The sequence below is a fragment of the Tinamus guttatus genome, unplaced genomic scaffold (assembly GCF_059628265.1).
Source record: "Tinamus guttatus ecotype Peru unplaced genomic scaffold, ASM5962826v1 Tinamus_guttatus_pri_ptg000245l, whole genome shotgun sequence".
NCBI classification, from domain to species: Eukaryota; Metazoa; Chordata; class Aves; order Tinamiformes; family Tinamidae; genus Tinamus; species Tinamus guttatus.
Genome location: NW_028288779.1, coordinates 132,606 through 158,519, shown reverse-complemented (window position 1 = coordinate 158,519; position 25,914 = coordinate 132,606). Strand labels below are relative to the sequence as shown.

The following is a 25,914-nucleotide window of genomic DNA, read 5'->3' as shown; positions in this document are numbered from 1 at the left end:
TCCTGTGAGGGTTTTTTAATCTAATTCAGTCATCTACATAGTGACACTGTTGTCCATGACCATAGAGAAGGGAGAAAAAAAGAAAAAATTAATCAACAAAAGCCAGCCCCACATTTTTGTATCAGTGTACAATCAATACAATGATCTTATATCACAATACAGAGCAAGTCAGTAAAAATGCCAAAATGTCAGTAAAAAACCTCAACTAGGTCAGTATTTTGTGACAGACAAATGGGTGTGGATACTGTGCTTTGGAGCTCAGCCTTCCTGTAAAGAAAATGCTAATAATTATTTTTATTCATTTTTTTTAAGTCATGTCAAAAAGTCAAGTTACTGCTTTGAGGTTGTGTTGCAAACAAATCTGACTACAAAATGCATGTTTTTTCTTTTTTTTTTCTTCTAGGAGAAGGATTCTGAGGTTTTAAAGTATTGACAAAAAGAAAATTCTAGCTTTCCAAAAGGTGCCTGTACAGAACACTACTGAGTGGAAACAAAAGGATGATCCAAGCTTTACCAGAGCTTTTGAAATTACCAGAAACTGGGAATTTAAGCCTTGCATGATGCACAAGACAGGTTCCTCTGCAGTGAGTCATTTGTTCACAGACAGAAGCCCTTGTCCTTCTTGCTGGTAGCAGTAATGTTTTGCTGCGATTTTCTTCTCTTCCTTGTGCTGAATTTCAGAGTTAATATGACAATAGGTGGGAAATGCAGTTAAAAGGAGGCGGTCCAGAGAAACACTCTAAAACCTGCTCAGCTGGAGAACTGTGTGGTCTGTCCTGACTCGTGTGGGTCTGTAGAGCAGAGCCGGGCAAAGCAGAGCAGTTGGGCAGCTCCACAAACCACCGGGGACAGGAGGGATTTCACTTCTTCCATTCACAGAGCTGGTCACGAGCCCTTCTCCGGGTTAGAGCTGGCAGTCTTCTGACTTACAGAGGAAACAATTCAAAACCATCACACATTTTGTGCTAAGGAAAATACACAAAATAAAGTGGACAATGTACTCCGAGATAACCCACTTGCCCAGACTTTTGGCGTGCAGCCAGAAATGCTCTTGATAACCACTGGACATCACAGCTTGCAGAACTGAACAACGGAGTAAGAGCAACTAGCAATAGTATAATTGCATTAAAGCAACAGAAAGAGAAAGATTAAAAAAAAAAAAAAAAAAAGAAAAAAAGGAGGGTTTCCTCCTCCTTTCCAGCCTGTAATTCAGAGAGGAAACAAAAAAGTTCATGCGCTTATACAAGAGCAATAAAAAAAATTAAATATTTATTTTGAATAACAGGCTTAAGTTCAAGCTGCAAGGTTGGCAATGTAGATTTTAAACACAGATCACAAAAGCGTGCACAAAAATGTATTTGAGCAAAGAACAAAAATAATACTAAGTATACTAAACAGCTGCTGATTTTAAAGAAACAAAAAAGGCTTGTAATCACTATACAAAATATAAAATGTATTAAACACTACCGTCCACAGAACATGTTTATTTTAGCTTGATTATATTTAAAAATTATTTGTGTAGTTATTTATATAGTGAATTGTAAATGAATATTATACAGTAACCTCCTTTTGGTCTGAAAAACCTTTGTTGCATTATAGCACATCCAATCACATTGAAAAAAAATTATTTTTCCTTACTATCAATAAAGAAAACAATCATTGATAATACAGTAAATATTGTCAGGTCTACAAATAAGGAAATTAAAAATGATTCCTCCGACTCTGAAGCGCTTTCCATGCAAAGTCAGCACTTGCTTGTTTAAACAGAGCGCACTACCAAGCAGTGTCCAGGGTCGTAGATGCTCTTGGTAAGACTAAACCTTACAAAAATCAAAGATTGAACGTAATCATGCAACCCTCTTACTACTGGGTATACCCACTGTGTCGCTTATCCATTTATTGCCTTTCCGGAATATCATTCAAGGCATCAAAATCAGACTTATGATAAATATACATATAATGAAAGGACACAAACTGCTATTTGACACTACTACTGGTAATGTCTGTGCTACGTGAAAGCACCTTTAAAAAGAGCCTATGCGGCAAGAGATAAGTGTCTAAAGATTCAAAATGAATCAACAGTATTGGATAACAATATAAATCTCAACTCAGAAGCTGCCTCAAGATTAGGTGCATCTTCAGTTAATGTAACAGGAAAAAAGGCAATGGATTTTATTTTATTAATTGTATCCACTCATAAACTGACCTAAGGCCACCAGATGTGCAGACACAACAAGTTTTCTTTTCTTTTTTACAGTTCTTTAAATTGTAGGATGAAAAGGGAATAGATCTATTTAAAAACAAACAGATATTTCATCTATATTAAGAGGTGGCACCAGGCGTTGGGTTCACGTTTTGAGTGGCCACCTGTGGCGCCACTTCGATGATTCGTGGTTTGTCTATAATCCTGGCCGTGCGGTTGCCCTTCTCCACAATGCCAATAATCCATGCTTGGTGACCTTCCCCGTATTTTGGAGACTTGATCTCAGCACAGAAACGCGCGGCCTGTTCTCGTGGCAAACAGATGAGGAGGCCTCCTGCGAAGAAAAAGCAGAGCGTTCAAGGGCTGGTTACAAAGCACTTGGAGCCTCATCTGCCAAATCCCTAATTTGGACGAGCGCTGGGTGACTTCAGCGAATTCCGCCAGGCTGCAGGACTCCAAGGGGAGACGTGGTGGAAGTCTGTGAGCTCTCACTTTACAGCGAGGAGTTTGTTCTCGAATTCAGCGTTAGTGCATATGTAAATGAAGCCAAATACACACAAAGATGTTGGCGAAAAGACACTGTGCTGATGCCAGTGAACGACACACACAAATAACGGTGGCGCTGTAAACCTCTAACAGGATGGGAAAGTGCCTCCACGAAAAGTACATACAGAATCGTTTCGAATCGAGGTCAGATTCAGACACCTATAACCACACAGTGGCAGCAGCTGATTCTGCAGGTAACCCCATCGATTGCTGTGAAATCATTCATTAAACAGGGACTGTTAGAAGCGAATGCAAGAGACAGAAAATTAAACACAGGTTTGATTCTCCATGGCCTGTGACCCCCCTGCTAATAGGGATTTTCTAAGCTACTGCCTTTCCCATTGGGCCTTCTTTTCTCGCAGAGAAAAATGCAAAAATGCTTCAGCTACTACAGAATGCTTTTCTGGAGCAGCACGACAAACGGCAAGCAACACTGCCATTCACTTATTAAGTCTACAACACCTCCAGTCTAAGAATCCCCAAGCACCGAAAAAGATGATTTTGCAAGTGAAGTGCTAGAATCAATTTCACTGCCAGATCTGGCACAAGCTTCCAGGCAGCTCTGGACAAATACTTAGTGTTTTGCTGCCCTTCCCCCCTTAAGACTAAAACTTAAAGAGTTTTTCTGTATTTCTTACCTTTTCATAGATTTATGCTATATGTGAAGTGCTGCACCACAGAACACTAAACTCGTCTGCAGATGCCTGGTTAAGCCCCCAGTGTTAGATGCAAACAGATTTTACAGCTCTTGCTTGTACCCTCTGCTGTATTCCGACAGGGAGCAGCCTCCTTCAACTCTTGGGTAGGGAATGTCAACACAACATCTCTCTCCAGAAAATGTTTAGAGAAGGGAGGCAATAGAGCACATCAACTCAAACAGGAATTTAGTTACACGCCGAGGCTTGCCTGCTGTTAAGAAGAAAATGGTAATATTGGAGTAGCCACAAGAGATTTGTGCTTCTTATCTGGGTGCAGAGCAGCAGAGCCTCAGCTGTTTGCAAGCAGGGCCATCAGCTCCCAGCCAAACTGGGAAGCCAAGTGCTATACGTGAAGCCAGCTGCCCTGCTCCGGGCTCTGCCCTCCCATCCCGGCACCTTAGTGGCATTTAAACAGCTCCTGAGCACACTGGATACCTTGATGTGGAAACAAGCATGGAAACTATTTTTTGGGTTCCTCATGGAGTAAATGAGTGTGCATCCATAAAAAGGGATACCTGTGACAGACGTATCAGAACATGCCACCTTACAGGTGCCTCCCTCAAGAGCAAGAAATCAGAATCACGAAACAGAGTGTTTAAGCTCTTCCAGATGCGACAGACAAATCGACTGCAAAGGAATTAAGTATCAGTCCCATGGAAGGCTCTAAATCAAATTGAAGAATATCTTTTGTCACAGTGCCAGGGAACCAGGGAAGAGGTTTAAATGGTTGTGCAGAGATTTACTAAGAGTCAGAAGGGAGGAGTCAACCATGGCAGAGAAAATGAAATAAAAAAGAGCAAGAGAATAACCTTCACTCATCATCTTTTCCCCACACACTTATTCTACACTTTTTCATCAATTATATGCACATTCTGTTACATTCTTTGGCAAGAGGAGAAAAATACACCAAATGCAAGTTTCTAATAAAAAAAACTCCCCACTTGACTGCTACATGCCACAATTTGATCAATAACTCTTAATAAAGGCTATGGGCTACACCTGATCAGCAGTAGGATTCCTATTTGCAGTACAGTTATTTCTCTGGCAGGTTGGCCAGACTGTTTAACCCTTTGGGTAAGCGCTCACTTTGTTGTTGTGGTTGTTTGTTTGTTTAGGAGAGATTTTGACCATTATCATCTTTACCTGTTGCACTCTGATGCCAGCACAGCCCTTATATTCTATTCATCTGCCTATTTTCATAAAATTTGCAGAAATACTTCATCTTTGAGACTCCTCTACTGCACTAAAAAGGTTTGTTGACATCAGCCAACAGCTTCAAAACTTGGTAGAAGAGGACTAAAAGAAATGAAATACATGCATGAGTATCCCACACAGTGATGTTGTAACACATTCCTGCAAGCAGCTAGTCTAATAAATAGAATTAAAGCAACTGGAAACATCTGCCCAACTAGAACTTTAACCATTAGCAAAAGAGTTATCTAAAAGATGGCATAAAATCTGTAAAATTTGAGTTTTAAGAAAACAACCTCTAAGCAACTGTATCTGGAGGATGGAACAGATGACATAAGAGATCTTTCCAACACTGGCTTTTGTCAACAGGTGCCCAGCAAATGCACGTCAGAAAAAACAACAGTCTCAAATCCATTCAAATCCTTTTCCAGCACATTTCTCATTGCCTGCTCACTCTGCTGAGAAACATCTGTTCACAAACGAAGAAGCTGAATAAAGATGCATCTGTATGACAACATGAAGAGCCCTGCTGAGCTGTCCTGGATCCTCGCACCTGGAGCTGCAGCGATGCCCACGCTGCAACACCAGGACAGGGAGTGTGTGAACAACATGGGCTGGGGCTGCCCAGCTAGGGCAGACACTGCACAGTGACACACTATTTGCTTCAGCAAAAAGCCCACGGGACTGCAGTTAAGGAGCTTTCAGACCAGACCTAACATGTCCGTGGAGACTAGGGACTTCTGTAACATTTGGCAGACAGTATCCCATAACAAATTCCGACACTCATCTCTAATGTCAGAGATGCAACACCAGGAAATTCAGCATATATGTTCTCAGGCACCCAAAGTTCACAAATCACGATGTGTCCTGCTGCTTTTTTAATCAGCATATATAGATGTTGAAAGGAAAGCCATTCTGAGTTTCAAAGACACCTCTTGGTCCTTCCCAAAGGGAAGCATTTAATTTATGTTCCAAAGTCAACTCTTTTCCATTTCCAAGCACCTCCAGCCCTGCACACCACTGTTCCACATTTTTTCCTGGAAAAGCCAGCACTGGATGGACGGCTCTGAGGACTCACGTTCTCAGCTATTCCCACACAAACTGCTACACCACCAGGGCCAGGGCCACTCACCTGAACGAGCAGCCTGGGAGCAAGGCAGGTTCAGCTCCGTGTCGAGGCTATTTTGGCCTATTTGTGAGCGATAACAAGTGTCACTAGGGCAGTGCTGTTTGGCGCTCTGGTCACGTGCACTCCTAGGTAGCAAGAGCTACTCGGATGCTCCCAAACTTATCCACAGAGCTGGCCAAACAGACACTAGATATTTCTGGTCTCTGCTGACTGAAGCTGGATTTGACCTGTTGAAAGAGTTCATAGCCCATATCCTGTTACACAGCATCTGAGCTGCACAGTCTCTCCAGGACAGAGCGTCTGTTTACACACAGATGGCCAAGGAACAATTCAACAGATCACGACAAGTTGTGTATTCGCTAGGGGAAGAGTTTATGGCTCTCACTGCGATGCTTCTTTCCAGATCTTCAGACTGTTTTGCTACAAGGGGCCCCCTACGTTGTGAACTGCACAGAATCTGGATAGTACTTCTGGAGGGAAGGAAGAGGGTGGGAGAAGGAGGTAAGAGAAAAAGACAGATTTCTTGCTCTATCTTCTCCATTTTCCAAAGTGAAATTAAAGTAAAAACGGAACAGGACAAAAGATTCAGGAGGACAATGAAGTAGAGAGAGTTCCAGCAGAGGGAAACATTCATTCCAGAAGGCTGGACAGACTATGTTCAACAGTAAGACAATATGCAAATACCGTTTCAGAAGTTTTCACCACCTGAAATGAACTCTAAGTTAACAGTCCCGCTCTCAGAAGAGTTTTTGTCATGTCTGCATTTACTGTCACTACAAATGCCAACTTTATTGAATAGAGGGCTAAAGTACCAGAGAAGTCACAGATCAAATTCTTTTCTTGCTGCTAATTAATAATTCCCTAAGGTTGCAGTGCATAAAAACATGGAGAAAAAAAAATCTATATTCCTGATGTCCGTGTGTCATGGCACAGTCTCCGAGACTGGCCATTTATCACTGAACTCAGCAGTCAGACACACAGCACTCATTTGACTGGCAAACCTACTGCGGGTGGTTTTATTTTTGGGAAAACTCAGTGTCAGCTGCACGGGGATATTCAGATGCTCACTGTCATATAGTTAAAATCTCAAAGAAAAGCAAGTTTCCAAAGAACAATCATGTCTTTCTAATTGCAAAATGTTCCAGATATTCAACACAGCAAGGGCCCTATAACATAGTGTTTCATAAGGAGGGGGAAGGCTTTCCAAGTAGGATGGTGGTTTGGAAAGTAAGCTGGAGAAGTTAATTGTGAACAGTTGTGTGGCTAACGCTCATTAGCTTGGCTAGACCCCAAACCAACTGTGATTTCCGAAGGCAACACATGGCTGCACATGGCATTCCATTCGGATGGGGAGGTGTGGGGAAGGAAGGAGGAGGCCCAAATGTCACTCACCTGAGGTCTCTGGACAAGTCCCGTGCATGAGGCCAAACATATTGCCACAAGCCTTACTGACCGCAGCCATCTTGGCGAGAACAGGAAGGTTGTGGATGACAAAGGACACCTCATTCCGCTGCTGCTTGGCGAGGTTTTGGGCATGCCCCAGAATCCCAAATCCCGTGATGTCCGTAGCTGCGTGTGCATTGAAAGTGTGCATGAGTCCAGCAGCTTCAAAACAAGGGGAAAAAAAATAAGATCACTAAGAGCAATGCTTCAGGAATACAGCACACAGTTGAAACGAAGCTGTCTGCCTTTGATTTGCTGACTTCCTTTTTAATAAAAAAGGTTAAATCTCAAAAAAAGTCATGCTGGAATTCAGTTGCCTTCACCAATACTGCACATAACCTTTAAAAAAAATTGTTTTTAATGTATTATACTGAAAATCCAATGCCAAAGTTCTATTTACAAGCATACTCTCCCATACACATGCTTCTGATTTATACTAGCAGTCCAAGAAACAGGGGTGTACTCCAGATTCAGGCTTTCCCAAAGCTAAGGGCCAAGGCAGTTCTGAGCTCAGCTTTGCTTTGTTAATGGTAAAAAACACACTTTACCAGATCAAATTTGCTCGTATCTCATTCCCTGCCACTCCACAAAAAGGTCTCAGGAGAACTTAGGTTCTGGCCTTAGACTATTTAAGTTCTGCACACTTAGGTTTAAGAGCTCAAGACCAAAGTTGAGAGGCTGGAGGAGAGGGAGTGGAACTAGTGGATGTAACAGGTAGAGCCAGCCCCAAGCCCCAGCCTCCCCACCTTTGCATTCATGGAATTCTTGGATATTTGCAGTTACAGAGACCAGGCTGGGGGAAAGGCACCTTTGCAGACAGGACAATTGCTCCAGTTAAGGATATTTAAGTGCTGTTAAAAGGTGGCCCACAGAAGAATGGAGGAAAACAAAAGCAAGAATGTTCTGCCCTTCTCTGGTGCTTCCCATACATAAACAGGATCAGAAGTGTTCTTTTCCATAGGATAATCCTGGTCATTTATTTTTCTTGGAAGACTTTATGAAAGAATGAAAAATTGAGTGACATAACAAATACCAAATGAAATCCGAATAAAGGGGAAAAAGGGATACTTAACTATCCCTGTCCCGACTAAGAAACACTCAGTTCAGTTCTCTGCTTCTCCAAAGACACCTTGATTTAAAAAAAAAAAAAAAAAAAAAAAAAAAAAAAAACGGGAAATCCTGGCTTAACATTTCTGTGGTAAAAGCAGAACCTTCACGCTCCAAACACTAAACGAAGGAAAAAAAAAAAAAAAAAAGGCAATGAAACCACCACATTTTCTACATTTGGAAAAGCATGTGGTGGAAAAAGACGAAGAAAACAGTGGCGAAAAAAAAAGGCAACATAAAAATGAAGAATTTTGCTTTATTATTCTGTTCCCAATTATTTTACCCTTATTGCAATCAGACGTCCATGAGCTCTCTAGGCACAGGAAAACAAAAAACAAAAAAAAACACAAACAAACAAACAATAACAACAACAACAACAACAAAATCCACCCACAATATATTTCCTTTTAAAACATCCCCTAACTCACTCGGATGTTACTTGCTGCACTCATATGAGTCAATCATCTCCAGCAGTATTTGTGTTTCTGCTATATAATTAAAAGAGGGTGTTTGATTTTAATTTACTTGCTTCACAAACACTGAGCAGCAGAAAGATGGGGCAAAGGAGAGGATAAAGCAGCTCTGCCATATTTCCCAGCAGCAAAGAAAATTAAATATAGATTTGGAGGAAAAAAAAATAAGAAAAAAGAAAAACCCTACCGCCCCCCCCCCCACTTTCCACAAGGCAACTCCTCCTTGCAGAACACGTCCCTTCTTACCTGTTCTGTTGAGCCTGGCCATATTCATCATTGCTTCCTGGTATGCTAGTTCTACATCTTCTTGGGTTACTACTAGTTTGATTTTATTCCATTTTTCTGGCTAATGGGTAAAAAAAGAGAGGATTTCCTTAGATTTGCAACTATGTTTTAAAACACTTAAAAATAATAATAAAAATAAACACAGTCTTCATCCAAAACACACTTTTATTGCAAGTTTAATGGTCAAAAGTGTTTCATTCAGGGGTCCTGAAGCTGATTATATGTCTTTAAGTAAGTAAAATTCATTTAAAGATCTATTAGGCATTAAGCACCTGCATGTTGCTCTCGGTGGCAGTGAGGGGAATAACCTACCCTGTGCAAACATCACCTCTGAGGCAGCTCGCTGGCTGGAACTCTGCAGCCAAAGAAATTGCTGGATTGCTGGATATGGAGATTTGTAATTTTAAATAAATAAATAAATACATACAATAAAGGCAGAGAGCGAGAAAATTATTGATTCTGCTTCCGGTCCTTTGATTAAGAAAGGCCACTGCCACGTGGAATTCTGGCTGTGAGGACACTAAGGCAGGACTCACTCACTCCAATGCACGGTGAGGTAGAATTACAGGAGCCTCAAACGTCCTTTACAATTTAAAAATCAGCCAGTTACCCTTCCTTTTACACATTTTCCACTGTGTTTTATGGATTTACGCCTCTCTCAGATACTAAGAAGTGCTTTTCATTCCAACAGGGCCACAGAACAATTTGGGAAACAGTACCTTAAAGATCAATCATTTCATTCACAGCTGAAATAATTCCACATCCAGAATGAAATGAAGCAACTATTTAACTGTTGAGACTTTTTTTCCCCAAAGTAAATAAAATTATGGAGAACTGAAGTAAATAAAAGTAGGATTTTTAAGCTAAAATGTCTACACTGTTAATCCACCTTCTGAAATTAGGTTGAGCTGGTTCCCACCCAAAAAGGAGAAAAAAAAAAAACTTTTTATTTATATAAACTAGAAAAGAACAACAACAACAAAAACCTAACAGGGAGGACTGAGCACAAGTTATTCTCACTCCAGGTTTGACTGAGCAATCCTAGTGCGTAGTTTTCATAAAAGGTCTTTAGGCTGATCATGGGATTGGGACAGTTCAGATGATGTGAATGGAAATCCCCACAAATAAATGCCGAAACTAGAAGGACACAGCTAGGCTGGAACTTAGATGCAAATTCCTAACAACTACAGCAGTCAGATAGTGGGAACAGTAGGGAGGAAACAGAGACACCAAAAAGAAACCACAAAAATTCCTTAACATCTTGTAAAACAAATCTCAGATTTCTGAATGGGAAACACCATTATCCAGGGATATCCCTGTGCTGGCCCCCTGGTGTCCCGAGAGACAAATTTTGCCTTCGTTTGGATTTTTTCCTTCCATAAAGGAGAGGAAGCTCTGTCTTTCATGAGAACTCATTTGCTACTGCCCTGTGGGCAAATGCATCTGCATTTTTTATTTTTAAAGGTGTTCTGGAGCCACAAATCTCTGCACTCTAGTTTTCCCTTCTTGCCTACACAAACATACTGCACCACGTACCTGCTCCCAGGTACTTTTGAGCACAAAGTCAAAATCCTTACTAAAGCTTGATTTACCTGTGGCTTTGTGATGGGTAATTCTCATTTCATTTTCCCTCCTCTTTCAAGAATGCAAGCTAAAGAAAAAGGCAGTGCAACTGCTCAGAATTTTTCCTGCCACAATCAAAGATATATGCTGTTTACACACAACAGAAAGATTGATTTCCTTGCTGCTCCCATTTTTCAGACCAGAAAGTGTTTCTGGTTGACAGTCAAGGAAATTAGAAATACCTGAAGTATGTGGAAATTCAGAATATCTTTAATTTGCAAGTCTGTTGTCAGTTCAACAATAGATATATTAGGAAGTGAGATTACAGCCAAGAGAAAAAAATAAAATCTATAAAAAGGGTGTCTTGGTGTTTAATTTTTGTTCTTCAATTATTTTCACATCAAGATTATCTGAGGCCCTGATCTTCATATTTGAGTGGAGTGGAAAATGCAGGACTCTGCAGTGATCAAAAACCCTCCTGTTAAGGAGGAAACAAATAAATACCTTTTTTTCTAGTTGTTCACACTTCAGACTCCAGTGAAGGCTCAAGTTGGTTCTCTCCCACTTTTGCTAACACCGACTTTGGAATTAGAATTCATCTGACAATTTAGGTGGCCAACAGCCAAGACAAAGTAGATTTGAACTCACCCCTCTGCCAGGCTATTGGCTCAGTAGTCACACAAGTAGTAAAGATGCATCTTTTTAAAATGTAAACTGAGCAGTTCTAATTCTGAAGACATACTGGGAGCCAGACAACGTAAGCAGATGCCAATTTTACTGTCTTTTTTTTTTTTCCTTCAGCAGTTACATTTTTGCCTGAAGTAACAGATGGAAACATGTCCATATACATAATGCCACTAGAAATATTCTTATTGAACGCACAGAGCAATCCATGAGAAATGTTGATGTATTTCCATGTACACAAGCAGAAAGCCCATGGACATAGACAGCAATTCTGGCCTACCTGACATCACTAAGACTTTGCCAGTTACTCTGGCAGGTGGAGGAGGGTATAATTTCACCCAGGGTGTTAATCTGTTGCTCTGTTAATCAACAATTCTGTTTATTACAGCCCTGCCTGAGAGCTACCAAGAATGAGACCCAATTAAGCTGGGCTCCGTATAAACACAAAATTGCAAACTGCCTGGATTCCAAAGGTTTCCACATGAGCAAATGACACCAACACACCAAGAAGGAAGGATGGATGATGGATCATATGCAGCTGAGCCTCCAACATACTTATAACACCATCAAACTTCCCCATTTTGAGGTTTTGGGGGAAACAGGGAAAGTGCCCTCTAACTCACACCCCTTTTCCTTGTGTCTTTTTTCTTTTTGCAGGTTACTCACAATATCTAGCCATTGGTGGACAGCTACAGCCACTTGAGTTCCCAATGGTTTAGTTAATACAAGCACATCTCCTGGCACTGCGTTGTCTGGCCTGAAAACAAAGAATTCATATATTAATCAGGGAGTGAAATTCACACATTATTAGGAAAAAGTGCTGATAAGTCATAGTCCCAAATATTTTATCATGCAATAATAAATAAATAAATAATAAAAATTCCCCACTAACCGTAGAATTATCCTTTTGGATTCATTGCTATGGGTTATTGAGCAAAAAAATCTACAAACTTATTTAAAAGTGCTAACCCATCTTTTATATAATAGAAGAATGCTTGCAGTCAGACACACACACACAAAACTACATCTTTTCTATCAATTCCTTGTAGGCGTAAGATAGAACAAGAAAAAAACATGAGTTATCTTTGTTATTCAGGGCACAAGACACTAATCAGCTAGGATCAGAAACAAATTCCTTCCTATATCATAACATGCAGACTAGGACATTCAAGGTTGGCCACTGTTAAGAGGCCAGAATGTTGTACTTACAAACATTAACAGGATAACTGGGACATGGTTTAAAATGTATGTATAAATTTGACAAAAAATAAGTATGTCCCAGCAGTCTTTAACAGCTCTTAGAGTTAAAAATTTAACTGGTTGCAAAAGGAGAAGAGGACCACAAGATACTGGGTAGATGAGGGGAGAGGAGCAGGGGGAAATAAAAGGACACAGATATGTAAGAGAGAGATATGGCAACTACTGAGCGTTAAGAACACACACAAGCAAGAGAAGAAATTGCTTTATTCAGCATGAGAAAGATCACAACATGGTATTTAAAGGATTTTTAATGCAACCCTTCAGACCAGGGCCTTTGATTGTTTAGTGATTTAACTTACATTATAAATTCATTAGGCTGACAGACTGTCGTGGCCACTCCTCCTAAAACAATCCAGGGATTTAACACTGTTTGGCCACCAGTAACAGATGTTCCTGCCTCTTCTGCTGCATCTTTGAAACCCTGGATAATTAGAGGCATCACTTTGTCTCTTTCCTAGAGATCAAAACAGAAGTCAGAGTTCCATACACAGCAGTGTTACTCATTTCAAGGCTGGTCTATGACCTTAATTGCTCAAGGCAGTCCCCTGATGACAAGAGTTCATGACAGACAAGCCAGCCTTAGGAAGAAGTTAGTCTCCTGAAAATGGAATGCTATCCCATAGAGCTATGGTTGTACAGCTCCTTGTAAAATGCTGAAGAAACATTCATGAAAAGGTTACATGAAAGTAAAGAAGTCAGAGAGTTCTAGAAACTCAGAACTATCCTGCTGTTGTAATTGGGTACAGCCACAGCAGTGCAGTGCAATACAGTCACGTTAAATCAGGCTGCGTTTGGCCTCCACTAACCTGCAAAATTTCAAGTCATTCTCTTCTAAGAGGAAACAGTCCTTCTTTGCTAAAGCAAACAAACATGCTGGTCACTTCCAGGAAAAAAAATAAAATAAAAAAAAAGTAAAGCAATCTATTTTAGTTGCTTTCACTTCAAAGAGATGTTATAAAGCTGACATTAGAAAACTGAAAGTATCTGTCCAGTTGTTCCATCAGTTGATAATCAGCTGCTGCCTTGGGGCAATGTTCTCCTGAAGTGGCAGGTGCAGGGACACCAATTTTGGTGAGGACAAAGGTATTAGCAGAAGATTAAGATGACACATAAAACTGAAACTTTAGCAAGTGACTTCGGAAATTTTTTAAGCAAGAATTGCACTATGAACTAGGGCACTCAATAAAGCCATGTCTGTAGCTTCCTTTTTAAGAGGGCCCAAAATGAGTCCACCAAAGACAGTGTTATCCATGTACAGCTGTTTGGGCCCTTACTTCAAAAGCAAGTGCCAAAGTCTTACCCTATCTGTCATTTTATTGCTGATTCCAAGGAGCATCAACATGTTGTCACATTCTGTAACCCCCATGGCATAAAGGTCACTTAGGACATTGGCACACGCTATCCGTCCCTGAAAAAGAAAGGGAAAAATAACGGAGGACTTTTTCTGTGTGTCCAAGCACCCATTAAAAACAAAACTTCTCGCACGAAGTTGTAACTCTGCGATGGCTTCTCATGTCATAGGCTCCCACACCCAGAAACCCAAACAGGTGATGCAGTGCATTTCATGTAATATATCCAAACAGGAGTTCTGTCTAAGAAAGATATTTGTTCCTTGCAGTTAACAAAATAATTCTGTCTTGGTCAAAGTCTCTCTCACTGGTTATGCAAGAGTTTCATGCAAAGAATTTAGACCAGATTACTAATTTTGGAGACTGAAGTTAGGCAAGGGAGAGGTCTAGCTTCACTTACAAGCTCAGTTTGCTTAAATTGATACATTCCTTTTAATTTAATCGCAGCACAGAAGTGTACAGCACTGATGACAGAGGCTACAGCATGCTCACTCACAACTGCTAAGGAGCTAACCTAAGCAGCTCGCAGTGCTTCCTAATACTGTGGTCTTTTTCTGTCAGGATGTCAGCAAGAGGCTGCCCTCACAAGACAGGCAATAGAGTCCTGGGTTCTGAGATGGCACCTTGTCACCACTTTGGGGTACCTATACTTGCTGAGGGAGGTGCACTCATTCAGGAGACAGAATAAGGCTGAATTTTCTCAGAGCACATATATTCTAATTAATATTTGTGTGTGTGAACAACTTCATCAACCATCTTTTCTCCAAGAGGCCCATCCCCTATTTGGGGTCCTCTGGAGAATTCTTAAAGCTGGCAAGACTGAGAAGGGCTCACTTGGGTCACATGAGTTTAGCTACTCTAATTTTGCTAAATTAATGGATCTGGGTTCACCTGCAAGTCAGGCTTTGTTGCACAGGCACAGCAGAGATAGACAGCAAGCTTCCAGAGGAAGATTCTGAACTTCCTGATGAAGAATGTGCCCTACAGGCTATCAAAGTGGTTCTCAAGCACAGAACAAGTTCTGTTGTGCTAGTCTGGTAGACACCACACACTTTATTAAAGTTATTCTAGTTTTACAGTTGCAGCACTGCAATCAGAATGCGGTTCTATGATTTTAGCTGTGATTTTTATAAAGTTCAGAGGCAGAGCAACCACGACAAAAACAATAGCATGTTTATTCAAGACAGCTGCGATTAAAGAAATTTCTTAGTTACAAAACAGATTAAAAAAAAAGAAATACAGCACATTTCCAAAGCCTTAGTCTAATCACAGATACAGGATCTGTACACAAATTACCAAGTAATTACTGCATTTTCTGATGACAAGAAGTAACAGTGAAACACAAAGCAGTTTTTCATAAATTCAAGAGCTTCCATTGGCATCAGGGCAACTCATTATGGGCTGAAGTTAAATTTATAAATGTTAAGGACACTAATGTCGGTAAAGCGATTAACAAACTCACAAGAACTAGGTATTTACCAAGCAAACTTCTGGTTTACGCCCTCTTAGGGATGACAGATAAGTTTTTAAAACCACAACAAAACAGTTCTCTATTCTAGTAGTTAGAGGTCAGCTTGTCTCTAATTTTGCCTATTGGCAGAGCCACTGTGGATGCGAATTCAGGTGTGTAAGTCTCAGCACTTACAGGAGCAGAGGGAAGGAGCAGAGGGAACAACATGGGATTTGTCAACACTGATAGACACGACAGGCCGCACTGAGCGGGTTTAGCCTAGCAGTGTCCCACGTTTCTCTGAAATTTCACTGAAACACAAGAAACTACTCAGAATATTAAGCATTATTTATTATAAGGGCAAAGGCTAGAATATCAGGTGCTCATCCTTATGTGCTTTCCTTTCCTTTTCCATCCTTAGTCTGAAGATTTTTCAAAAAGCATCAAAAGTCCCTGCCATGGAGGGGAAAGGATCATCCCTCCCCAAACACAGCTGACTTCCTTCTCCTGTACTCAAAATAAGCATCTCTACAATGTCATAACGGGGGGCTCCACAAGGTCTATTACGAGCGTGGCTTGATCCTGTTCTCAATTGCTTACCATCTTCCCAATCACAAACCATTTAAGCTTCAGAGTCCCATGCTGGATACAAACACTACAGGTGTATGTTGCAGGGATGCATTAGCTAGAGATCACCTGTTTTCAAGAACAAAGATGAAGAAAAAGGTAAAAGAGAAAAGGAGGAAGAACATTTTTGCCTATAACTGAAGAACTTTTAAAATAGCCTCCCTTTTGTCTGCATTTGACTACCCGTTCTCTAAAGAAAAAGAAATTGAAGTTCAGCAGACCCATACACATTTTTTAGTATTTTTTTTTCTACCTCAGCATTCAGCTTTGCACTTTCTGCTTTCCCTCTGCTTCTTCCCATCCCCCACTGAGAAAATAGATCAGATAGGTTGCTGCATGGGGACACTGTGTACAGAGAGGAAAAGAGACTCTGAATCAGAAACCAGACTGGAACTGACCAGGTAGAGACACAGAGCAAAAGAACATGAAATGAAAAATAAAAATAAACAAACAAATTGGAGAAAAGAGGACAGGAGCAGTCAGGCTTGGAAAGAACAGAGTGCCTAGAGCACACTCCCTTACGCAGCCTGGGCACAAATTCAGAATTCCCCAGGCTCACTATTCCTCCCTAACCCCTCTTCCCTCCCCCAGCAAATTATTTTTGTCTCTTTTCCAACTAGTGCTGGTCCACACAGAAAACAGCCAATCTGTTTTGCCCCCAGTTTTCCAGTCCCCAAGTGTGAGAGGCCTGAGCGGGGGATCGAGCTGCTCCAACCCTGCTGGTACTCGCTGCAGGGATGGGCAAGAAGCCCTCTGACAACATCCCTGCTCTCACGCGGCTTTTAAGAGGGAACACAAGCAAACAGCCTAAGAAATGGCACTAGAAAGGACACTGATTAGAAAAGTGAAGCATTTGAGCGTTCGGAAACGCCAAAGTTACAGTTTCTGCTGCATGTGGATCGCAGAACAGACTTCAAATAAGACGCAGCTACTGAGGTTGGACTAAGGCCCAATTTACATTCTGCTCCCACCACATTGGCCTGAACCTCATTTGTGCACAAAACCAGCTATCTGCTACTCCAGCACCTCAACTCCCTCCTCTCTCAGCAAGACAACTCTCCCCCTTGACTACAGTCTTCTCATATGACCCCTTACAGGTATTTCTTACAAGATGAGAAAGCAGAATTTCTAAGTTGATGAAATCCAACACGATTCTTCAGCAGTACAGTTTTTTCCCCTTCAAGTTCTCACATGATATTAAAGCAAGTTACTTGAATGAAATTTCCCAGGACATTTTACTGAAAAAAATGAGTAGGTCCCAGTCTCAGAGTGAGTGCCCAAAACTTAGCAGAGAGAGTCTCAGGATGAGTGGCAAAACAGCAAAGAACATGCAATCAAAAAAAATCATATAAATCATATATAGCATCATATAAATAAGACCAAAATACCGCTTTAGTGAAAATGAGTTGCATTAAAATCACACACAACATGTATTCTAGCATTTCCCAACTTTCATTTAACTATCTCTTAATGCAGAGCTCCTTACAACTTTTTTTTTTTTTTTTTTTTTTAAAAACACATATTTGTTTCCCCACCACCTTCTGCTGCAATCAAGACTGATCACAATCTCTCATACTACCACAGCAAAATCGCCACCAAAATGGACACAACAAAATACGGGCAGGGAAAGAACTAAAGTCCAAGACTACCTGACTTTGCACAAGTCACAGAATTTAAACTTATCCATCTGCAAAGTGGAAATACCACAATGGGGAAACTGGCGCTCACAAAACACCCTGAAGCTGCCAGGTGTTACTGCCAACTACGGTCATACCGATCTTTCCAGTTATAACACGTTACCTGCTCGTTTCACAACCTCAAAAAGGCCAATTACAACGTGATTCTCCATGTAAGAGGAGTTTACTGCCTACTGCTTCACAGACAGCTCTTTTTTCCCCCCCTTTTGTGCTTTTCAAGCCAAATCCCACAGAACAACAGATGGAGGGAGCTTTGAATCAAAGGCAGCAGCCCTCCCCGCTTTCACCTACACAAAGCAACACTGCAGCATTACTGGCCAACATGGAAGGGAATCCAGGATGAAAGATGATGCCTTTCTCTCCTCACATGTATTTGGAAAGACACTGAACACAGTTAATCAAACAATTTGTATTGCGTATCAAGAATAAACAGTCAAAATTCCCATCAGACTGGTATGCAAGAAGCACAAATGAAATCAGCAGTACATCTAGCAGCAAGTTTAGCCAACTTACCATCATATAAGGATCATCCACAATAGGATAAATATAATCTGTCGTCTGGACCAACGACAAACCTCCATGTCTTAATGGAATAACACATGTGTCCATCCCAATTCCTGCAAAGACACAAATCCATTTCTGGGGTGAATAACTTTGCCCTTAAGGTCTCTTGTTTAGAACAACTGATAATTATAAAACATGTCTGTGGAATACAACTCGCATCATTGCCTAAACAAACATGGCAAATCTCTTTGGCCCCAGGGAAAGCACGTAGCACAAATAAGAGGAACCCAACCAAAAGATGAAGACTCTTATTTGGAACACTTAAACAGCTGAGAGCAAGAACTAGGCTGCAGTATTGTACAGTTTAGTGTAATACATGAGCACACTGCTTTTGAGAACACCTGCATTCATCTGCATGTACTTTTGAAGTTAAGAGGAACTGCACAAACTGACACTGCCGAAAGCAAATAGGCTTTCCTGTTACTCCCATCTCAACAAAAATCTAGTGACAGTAAAGGACAGAACTTCTCAGAGAAGAGATCTCCTCCTCGCTTCACAGGGAACGATCACGATCACTGCTTTGGCCCCAGTGAAAGATGATTCACCCACTTGGAACCTGTGCAACTGTGTTAATCTCTCCTCATTTCTGTGAGGCTGAAAGAGGGCAAAATGAGCTGTTAGACAGGAACACTCCTTTGAGAAAACCACAATACCACATGAAGAGCAGCCTTCTCTGGCACTGGGTATTTCAACCAGAAGAAGCAATATTAAAACCTCTAGGCATTTGCTGTGATGCAAGTGATCACTGACCTACACAACCTGTCAACAGGTCCTTCCACCCGATTCCTGGTGCGACAGGAAGATACTTGGAATTACTTTGTGTACACTACACGGTGTATACAAAGAGGTATATTCTTTGTATACAAAGAAGTGCCTTCCTATAAGCATTTTTGGGAGAGCAGATGCCACACAGTAGCTTTCCCAATGCTCTAGCAAAACACTACACAGCAAGAGCTACAAGGCAGCATGTGACAGTGGCACTGTCCTGCACAGCACTGGGGCTAGTTTCCAGCATCCAAAATCCTAGCGAGGGCTTGGAGAACCACCAAGGCAAAGACCTGCCCAGGGAAGGAAGGAGATACTGAAAGAAACCCATGAGTGGCAATCTGGGGTTGCTCATCCTCCGCAGAAAGTACTGGTCTACTTGCACATCCAGAACTTCCAAGGAAATGCCATAAGCACTGACATACAAGTGGCTTGTGTACAGTTCACCTACTGATGTTAGATTTTCAATAAATTTACAGCAAAACTACTGTCTGAGTCTCCAGAGAGCCACTATGGTCTTTATGATGCTATTTTTCTCTTCTCCAAAAAAGGCTTCCTAAATAAGGGAATCTGTTCAGTGAGGTGTTTGAAAAGGGCATTTTGAAGTTTAACAACAGCTCAGAGAATTAATGCCCAAATCTGCGTTTTCTTACTTATGGAAATACTCATGGCTATATTTAAGCTTGCCAAGCATAATGCCACTTGTAGAACACTAAAAATTAGCAAGGCTAAGCCCGTTACTGACTACTTCCCTCCTGGCTGCACCTCAAAGCGTGATGCATACAGTGAAGTTAGCCAATCACACCTTTGAAAAACAAGGCATCAGAGCAAATAACACCAAATTCATTTGGAGACACATTTGTTCAAGGGATACTCACCGTTAAAAAGGCAAAACAAAACTAAATTCCCAGAAGACTTCCATTCTCCACTTTCTACTACTAACAGATTCCCTGTTATATAACACCTCACCTATTTAGTGATGCCATTAAGTCTACTTTTTACCTTTTATATAGCTGGAGAAGAAATATCTACTAGCAGTCCTTTACTTTTTAAGAGCCTGTAAGTTTACAAGAGGGAAAAAAAACAGCTTGAAAATTAAATCTAAAACAAGGTATGACTAATTTCAGAAATCTGTCAATTTAGAAATGCTGTTGTGAATAACTACTATTTAATTTAGGGAAAAAAAAAAAACATACAAATAACAACCTGGGGCCAAAAGAAGCTCAAAAGAAGCTCAAAGTATTCCTTACTAGGGAATACTATAGTGCCACCCCAGGTCCACACAATTACTGCTTAGATATTTCATACAAAGATCACCATTGTTTAAGCAAAAACATGGGCTCCTTACTGATCTCTCACTGAATCCTGTCTCTTCTGCAACAATGCATTGCAACCTATTAGCCTGCTAATACATAATTTGCAATACTAAAATAATTTCAAATAGGTTACTGGATACTAAATTGATAGACAGATAAGTTTGGAACAAATACTACATTGATGTTCCTAAATTGAGAGGGAAAAAAAATCCCTTCTGCACCATTAGTAGATATTAAAATATGCAGGGCTGAGTGAACAGAAAAAAACAGAATTAAAAGTGTCATTAAACACATTATCTAATACCAGTATTAGCTAAAGAAGTTGGTATCAAAATACCTACATTTGCCCTGCTCCCCAGGTAGATTACTTGTGCAGACAGTTTTCCCTTATTGCTTGCATCATTGTGCAAATACCAAAGAGAAAGTGAAGCTGGCAAGAATGGCAAGAACAGAGCTGTTTGTAAAGACAGCTTTTCCCAGAGAGCTTCTCTAGGTGAGCAAAGAAGTTAAGAGTGGGGTACAACGAAAGGACTGAAAGGGGGAAAAAAAAAAAAAAAAAAAAAAACACCACACACACACTAAAAGTCACACCTGTGAAACGACCCATTCCCCAGCTGAAGTAAGTTTGCTTTTACTCGCTCGATATCATTCACTCAGCACCTAAGAGTCATCTAATGATTGTTCACTGTGTAGAGTTTAGAAGCCAAAGTCCTAATATCAATTCATTTCTGAAATTTTATACTACTTTGTTTTGCAAAGCATCTACTGGGGGAAGGGAGGAGGAGGCTGTAACTCCTGAGCATGTGCCTATCATTACAGGCAGATCCAGCTCTGTTTTTATTTCATAGCTGAGTGCACTGCAGCATGTTAAATAATTAAAATACAAACCCATTATTCTTATATCTCCCAGATGCCAACAAATGTCGACTATAGAGTCACTCCTCAGATCCCTGGATGCTGTGCATGCATTATACAACATATAACGTTCAAACTGATTGAACAAATAGCAGATGAGCCACTTAAGCAGGTGAACACAGAACTACTGCAGGTGTCCAAAGATGCAGCTACTCACCCAACCTGGGCATAACTGCCCCCAGGAACTGTTCATCTTCCTGGAAGTGGTTTTCTTGGAGGGATTCGAGGAGTTTCTGTAAGACATCCTGGGGCACTTTACAGCCTGTGCCTTTCAGTTCAGTGAATCGGGTCAGACGGAAGCTCTTGTCCAGCTCGTAACTCTCTGGGTTAAACGACTCCCGAACGGACATGGTTCTTCCTCACAGACACCCGGCCTTTCCCACCCCACGACAACAGGATCAGTTTCTTTGATGATCAGTCTAATTAAAACAAACAAACAAAAATCAGGAGCATTAGAAATTCCTAGAACCTACAAGACAACATGTTTTTTATGTAGAGCAAATTAAAAAGTCAAATAAAAGCCCTCAGTGCATTTTACTTGTTAAAACAGGTGGGCACATCTCCTGCAATCCACTTCTCTGAAACCACAAAGGAACAACTGTCTTCCAATATAAAAACCTGTTATTATGCCAGGCCAATCGCAAACTGATTTTTTTCCAGTTATGCTGCATAAAAAAAAAAAAACACCTCTAACACATCAACACATCAACCTCATTTAACACAAAGGTAATGAAAGAAATAATAGTTCCCAGAACACGAGGTCAAATTCCAAAAGGAAACCTGGGCCCCGATTCTGCAACACACTCTAGGGAGACATCTGTTTGTACTCAGTTCAATACAGGATCGTGATTTGAGTAATTAATATGCTACTTAAAAAAAAGACACTTTTCAAATAGAGGCTCAGCTCCAGGCTCGACGCGAGGAGCTGAAACTCCTTAATGCACCTGTTCTCCTTGGGGGAAAATACAACCTGAGTTATGTTAGCGCAGGTAGCAGAAGAGCAAAGAATAGTGTTTAATCAGGATGGTTTAGCTACAAACATGCTGTTTTAACAACTCCATAAATATGAAATGCTGAAAAAAAAAAATCCGTGCTCCTCAAGCCCTCTCTTAGTCAAATACTGACACTCAGTATCCACAAAGAATTGCCCACTAGAACGTTAATGAAAAAAGACAATGATGTAACTCATTTAATAAAATTCTTAACAATACACATCTAATTTTAGAACGTTTTTCCATTCTGACTCAGCCACACGCCACGCTCCAAAACTAATAAGAGGCCTAACCAAAAGGCTCAATTCTAAACAGGAACAGCAGTAAAAATATGCAATTTGCCTTCCTCAAAGAAAAAAGTTTTCAGGAATTACTGAAAGCAGCCTACACAGAGCAGCTCCTGGGAAAGCAAGGATCTTGCTCAACAGCACAGAGGAGACCAGAGCTCCACATGAGTTACTGACACGGCACCAGAGTGATGGTCACGCTGTTATTTGGTTAAGCTGAAAAGCAAAGAAAAAAATGCAGCTGACCAGCTCTCAAAGTTCAAAAGCAGTAAAAAAAATAGAAAGTAAATTTAAAAAATTAAATCTTCAGCCTGCACAAGCATCGCCTTGATGCACTTAACTACAGCAGTTACACAAGGCTTTAAGTCTACTAAACTACTGAATTTAGACGGTAAGAACTTAGGCTTAAGCTCCCTGAGAAGTTTTGCTGCGGAGCCGGGCTCCCCTGGACTGGGTTTTCCCTCCTTCTCCAGGAGGCGGGTCACTTTATTTAAAACAAACCTCCTAAAGCCCAGGCTCGGGCAGGGATCCAAGCCCCAGTTAGGAGAACGTGTCTTGGATGAGCAATGACTTGAGCTCGTAGCTGGGGTCTTCCAACGCGAGACCCCAACCCGCTCGCAACCAGAACAGCGAAGATACAGACTGGAAAACAACCTGTCGACAGCAGACAAAAAGCTTTTCAAGGAAGGTGTTTTTTTAAAAGTTTATTCTAAATTATTTCCAGATTTTTTTTTTTAAAAAAAGCAGCTTGCCCCTCCATTTAACTGGTACTTGCAATATGCTTAGCACCCCCTACCTAGTTATATAGGAAAGGACTGGGGGGGCACCCTCTACCAGCAACTTTTTGCAACCTCTAGGGCTGCAGGGCCCGGGTAATTGCTCCTCCTGCCATGAAAACAAATCCTGGAGCAAAACAAGGTGATTTTATTTAACGGAAAACATCCAGAGGGCAGGAACACAGTAACTTTTTCCCTTGATGGAGATAGGATAGTGCCACTCGCAGCAGCACATGCTTCTCTTATTTCACATTTAAATATATATATATATATAACTATTTAAACCCCCCTATTTTAGAGATTTCGCGCTGCAAAAATCAAGGGATAATGGGTATTAAAGAGGAAGAAATGGAGGGTTAACCCTCGCCTCACTGCGGCGCGGTTGGTAACAGGTCACCCCCCCCCCCCTCACGGCCCGTGACCGTTGGGCGCCAACCACCCGCCGCCCCCTCCCCCCCCCGCCGCGCTGTGCGCAGAAAGACGGGAAAGAGAAAAAAAAAAAAAAAGTCGTCGCCGGGCGGAATTTTTAACCCGTCCGCCGCCAGCCTGGGCGCGGGCGGGTGTTTTTAAAGCGGCCGCATCGCCCCCCCCGCGCCCTTCCGCCGGCGCCGTGAGGGAGGAGGAGGATGGGGAGGAAGAGGAGGAGGAGGAGGTGGTGGCGGCGGCGGGGCCCGCGGCCCGCAGGGTCCCCGCGTCGCCGCCCCCCCCCCCCCGTCCCTCCCCCGCCGTGCGGTGAATTCCCCTTTAAATCCGCCCCCCCCCCGCGCTCCCGCTCCCCCCCCCCCTCCCCGCGCGTCTTCCTCTCACCGGCTCCGCTCTCGCCCTCCGCCTCCTCCCGCGAGCGGGACTCCCGGCCCAGGCCCACAATGCACCGGGCGCCACGGGCTCCCTCGGCGCCGCCTGAACAGAAATGCGGCGGCGGCGGCCGCCGGGCACGGCGGGGTTAACCCCCCCCCTCCTCTTCCCTCCTCCTCCTCCTCCTCCTCCTCCGCCGCCGCCGCCGCCGCCGCCCCCTCCCCTTCCCCCCGCCGCGCGCGCGCGCCCCGCGCGGCCCCGCCCCCTCCCCGCTCCCGCGCGCGCAGCGCCCCGCCCCCCGCGCTCTCGCGCGCATGCGCTTGGGGGAGGGAGGTGGCACCCCCCACACACACGCCGCGAGGGCGCCCCCTGCGGGCGGGGCGGCGCGCGGCACCCCCTCTTCCCGTGCCAAGGGGAAATAAAGGGAAAACGGGGGGAAAAAAAAACTCCTGCATAAAAAGGCCAAAGAGAAGCTGTGAAAATGCTGCTTCTCTCGCCTCTTTCATCGTCCTTTTAGCTTCAAGCAAAGGCCCTGGACCGCAGTGTTGAGGGCTGGAAGTCAAGGAGAGATCACAGTGCTCAGTAAACATATATAATATATATAATAATATATCACGATATAATATTTAATATTTAACATATAATTATATGTAATATTATTTTATATATTTTGTTATATGTTACATATAATAGTTACTATGTAACGTGTAATATGTAGTATATAATATAAATATATTTGTAATGCAATTATATAGTGTGTGTGTATATATGCATCTATGTATATATAGGTATGTATGAGTATTATTATATAAGTACTTCCAGCAGATGCAGACAGTGATTCACACCTGGGAAAAATGATGATGATGATGATGATGATTATATTTCAAGACTTCCTCACTTTTGCAACCATCTCTCACAGCAGTCCACGCTGCACATACCCGTGCACTAGGGCTAACTCCAAGCCTTGCTTCTGATGGTTTTAGGGATCACGCTTAAGTTAGAGGTAAAATGTGACAGGAAATTCATCCCTGGTGCCACTGAGCCCTTGCTCTAACGAGCACCACTGCCACATGGGGCTGCTTGTATGCTCAAACATACGCGTTTATGTTACGGACGGAATGCCTGTAGGCCCAGCCACCTCTGCCATCAGTCCAACATGCAACTGCAGCATGCTGCTTTTCTTTTCTTTTCTTTTCTTTTCCTTTCTTTTCCTTTCTTTTCCTTTCTTTTCCTTTCTTTTCCTTTCTTTTCCTTTCTTTTCCTTTCTTTTCCTTTCTTTTCCTTTCTTTTCCTTTCTTTTCCTTTCTTTTCCTTTCTTTTCCTTTCTTTTCCTTTCTTTTTATATTTTGTAAATATTTTTTATATGTACTTATTTATGTATTTTTATATATGTATGTATATATATATGTAAAAGTGCCACAAGGCAGTGCTTGGCCCGCGCAGCTCCCCTCTCCTTCGGTGCGCCGCCGTCAATGCGCAGGGAGCGTTAATGAAGCGGTAACGAGGCCATGGCCGCGGTGTCATGGAGCAGGTGTTCGCCGTGACTCTGTTCTCGACTGGGACTTTGCCCCTCTCCCCTCTGATAAGGCGCCTTAATAGCGCGGACGGGAGATGTCATCGCATCCCCATGAGCAATTCCCATCCCGGCGCCATTTCCTGTGGGAAGGTGTGTCTGGGTGGGTGAGGAGCGACCTGGCTTTTCCTGCTGTGCCTGGTGAGGCGTTGCCTGGTTGTGGGACTCTTCGTGGCGGAGACATGGAGCAAGGCAGGTCCTGGGCCTCCTGCGAGGGTGCTCAGCA

At 42.1% G+C, this 25,914-nt stretch overlaps 1 protein-coding gene across 1 annotated transcript; it reads right to left on the bottom strand.

Annotated features, from left to right (window-relative positions):
• Nucleotides 1-1,253: 1,253 nt before the first annotated feature.
• SEPHS1 (selenophosphate synthetase 1) lies at nucleotides 1,254-24,270 on the bottom strand. Its single transcript, XM_088526311.1, has 9 exons — nucleotides 24,128-24,270; nucleotides 21,423-21,684; nucleotides 18,219-18,322; nucleotides 13,883-13,990; nucleotides 12,882-13,036; nucleotides 11,989-12,079; nucleotides 9,037-9,136; nucleotides 7,160-7,372; nucleotides 1,254-2,537 (listed from the first exon to the last, which is right to left on the bottom strand). The coding sequence occupies exons 2-9, from the start codon at nucleotides 21,613-21,615 to the stop codon at nucleotides 2,323-2,325; spliced, it is 1,179 nt and encodes a 392-aa protein (XP_088382437.1). The 5' UTR covers nucleotides 21,616-21,684; nucleotides 24,128-24,270; the 3' UTR covers nucleotides 1,254-2,322.
• Nucleotides 24,271-25,914: the final 1,644 nt, after the last annotated feature.

Coding starts and splice junctions, on each gene's coding strand:
- SEPHS1 (XM_088526311.1), bottom strand. CDS start 21,615: ATGTCCGTTCGGGAGTCGTTTAACCCAGAGAGTTACGAGCTGGACAAG. Junction 12,080..12,881: donor CAGCCTAATGAATTTATAAT/GTAAGTTAAATC, acceptor CTTTGTTTTCAG/GCCAGACAACGCAGTGCCAG. Junction 9,137..11,988: donor TCCACCAATGGCTAGATATT/GTGAGTAACCTG, acceptor TTTACCCATTAG/CCAGAAAAATGGAATAAAAT.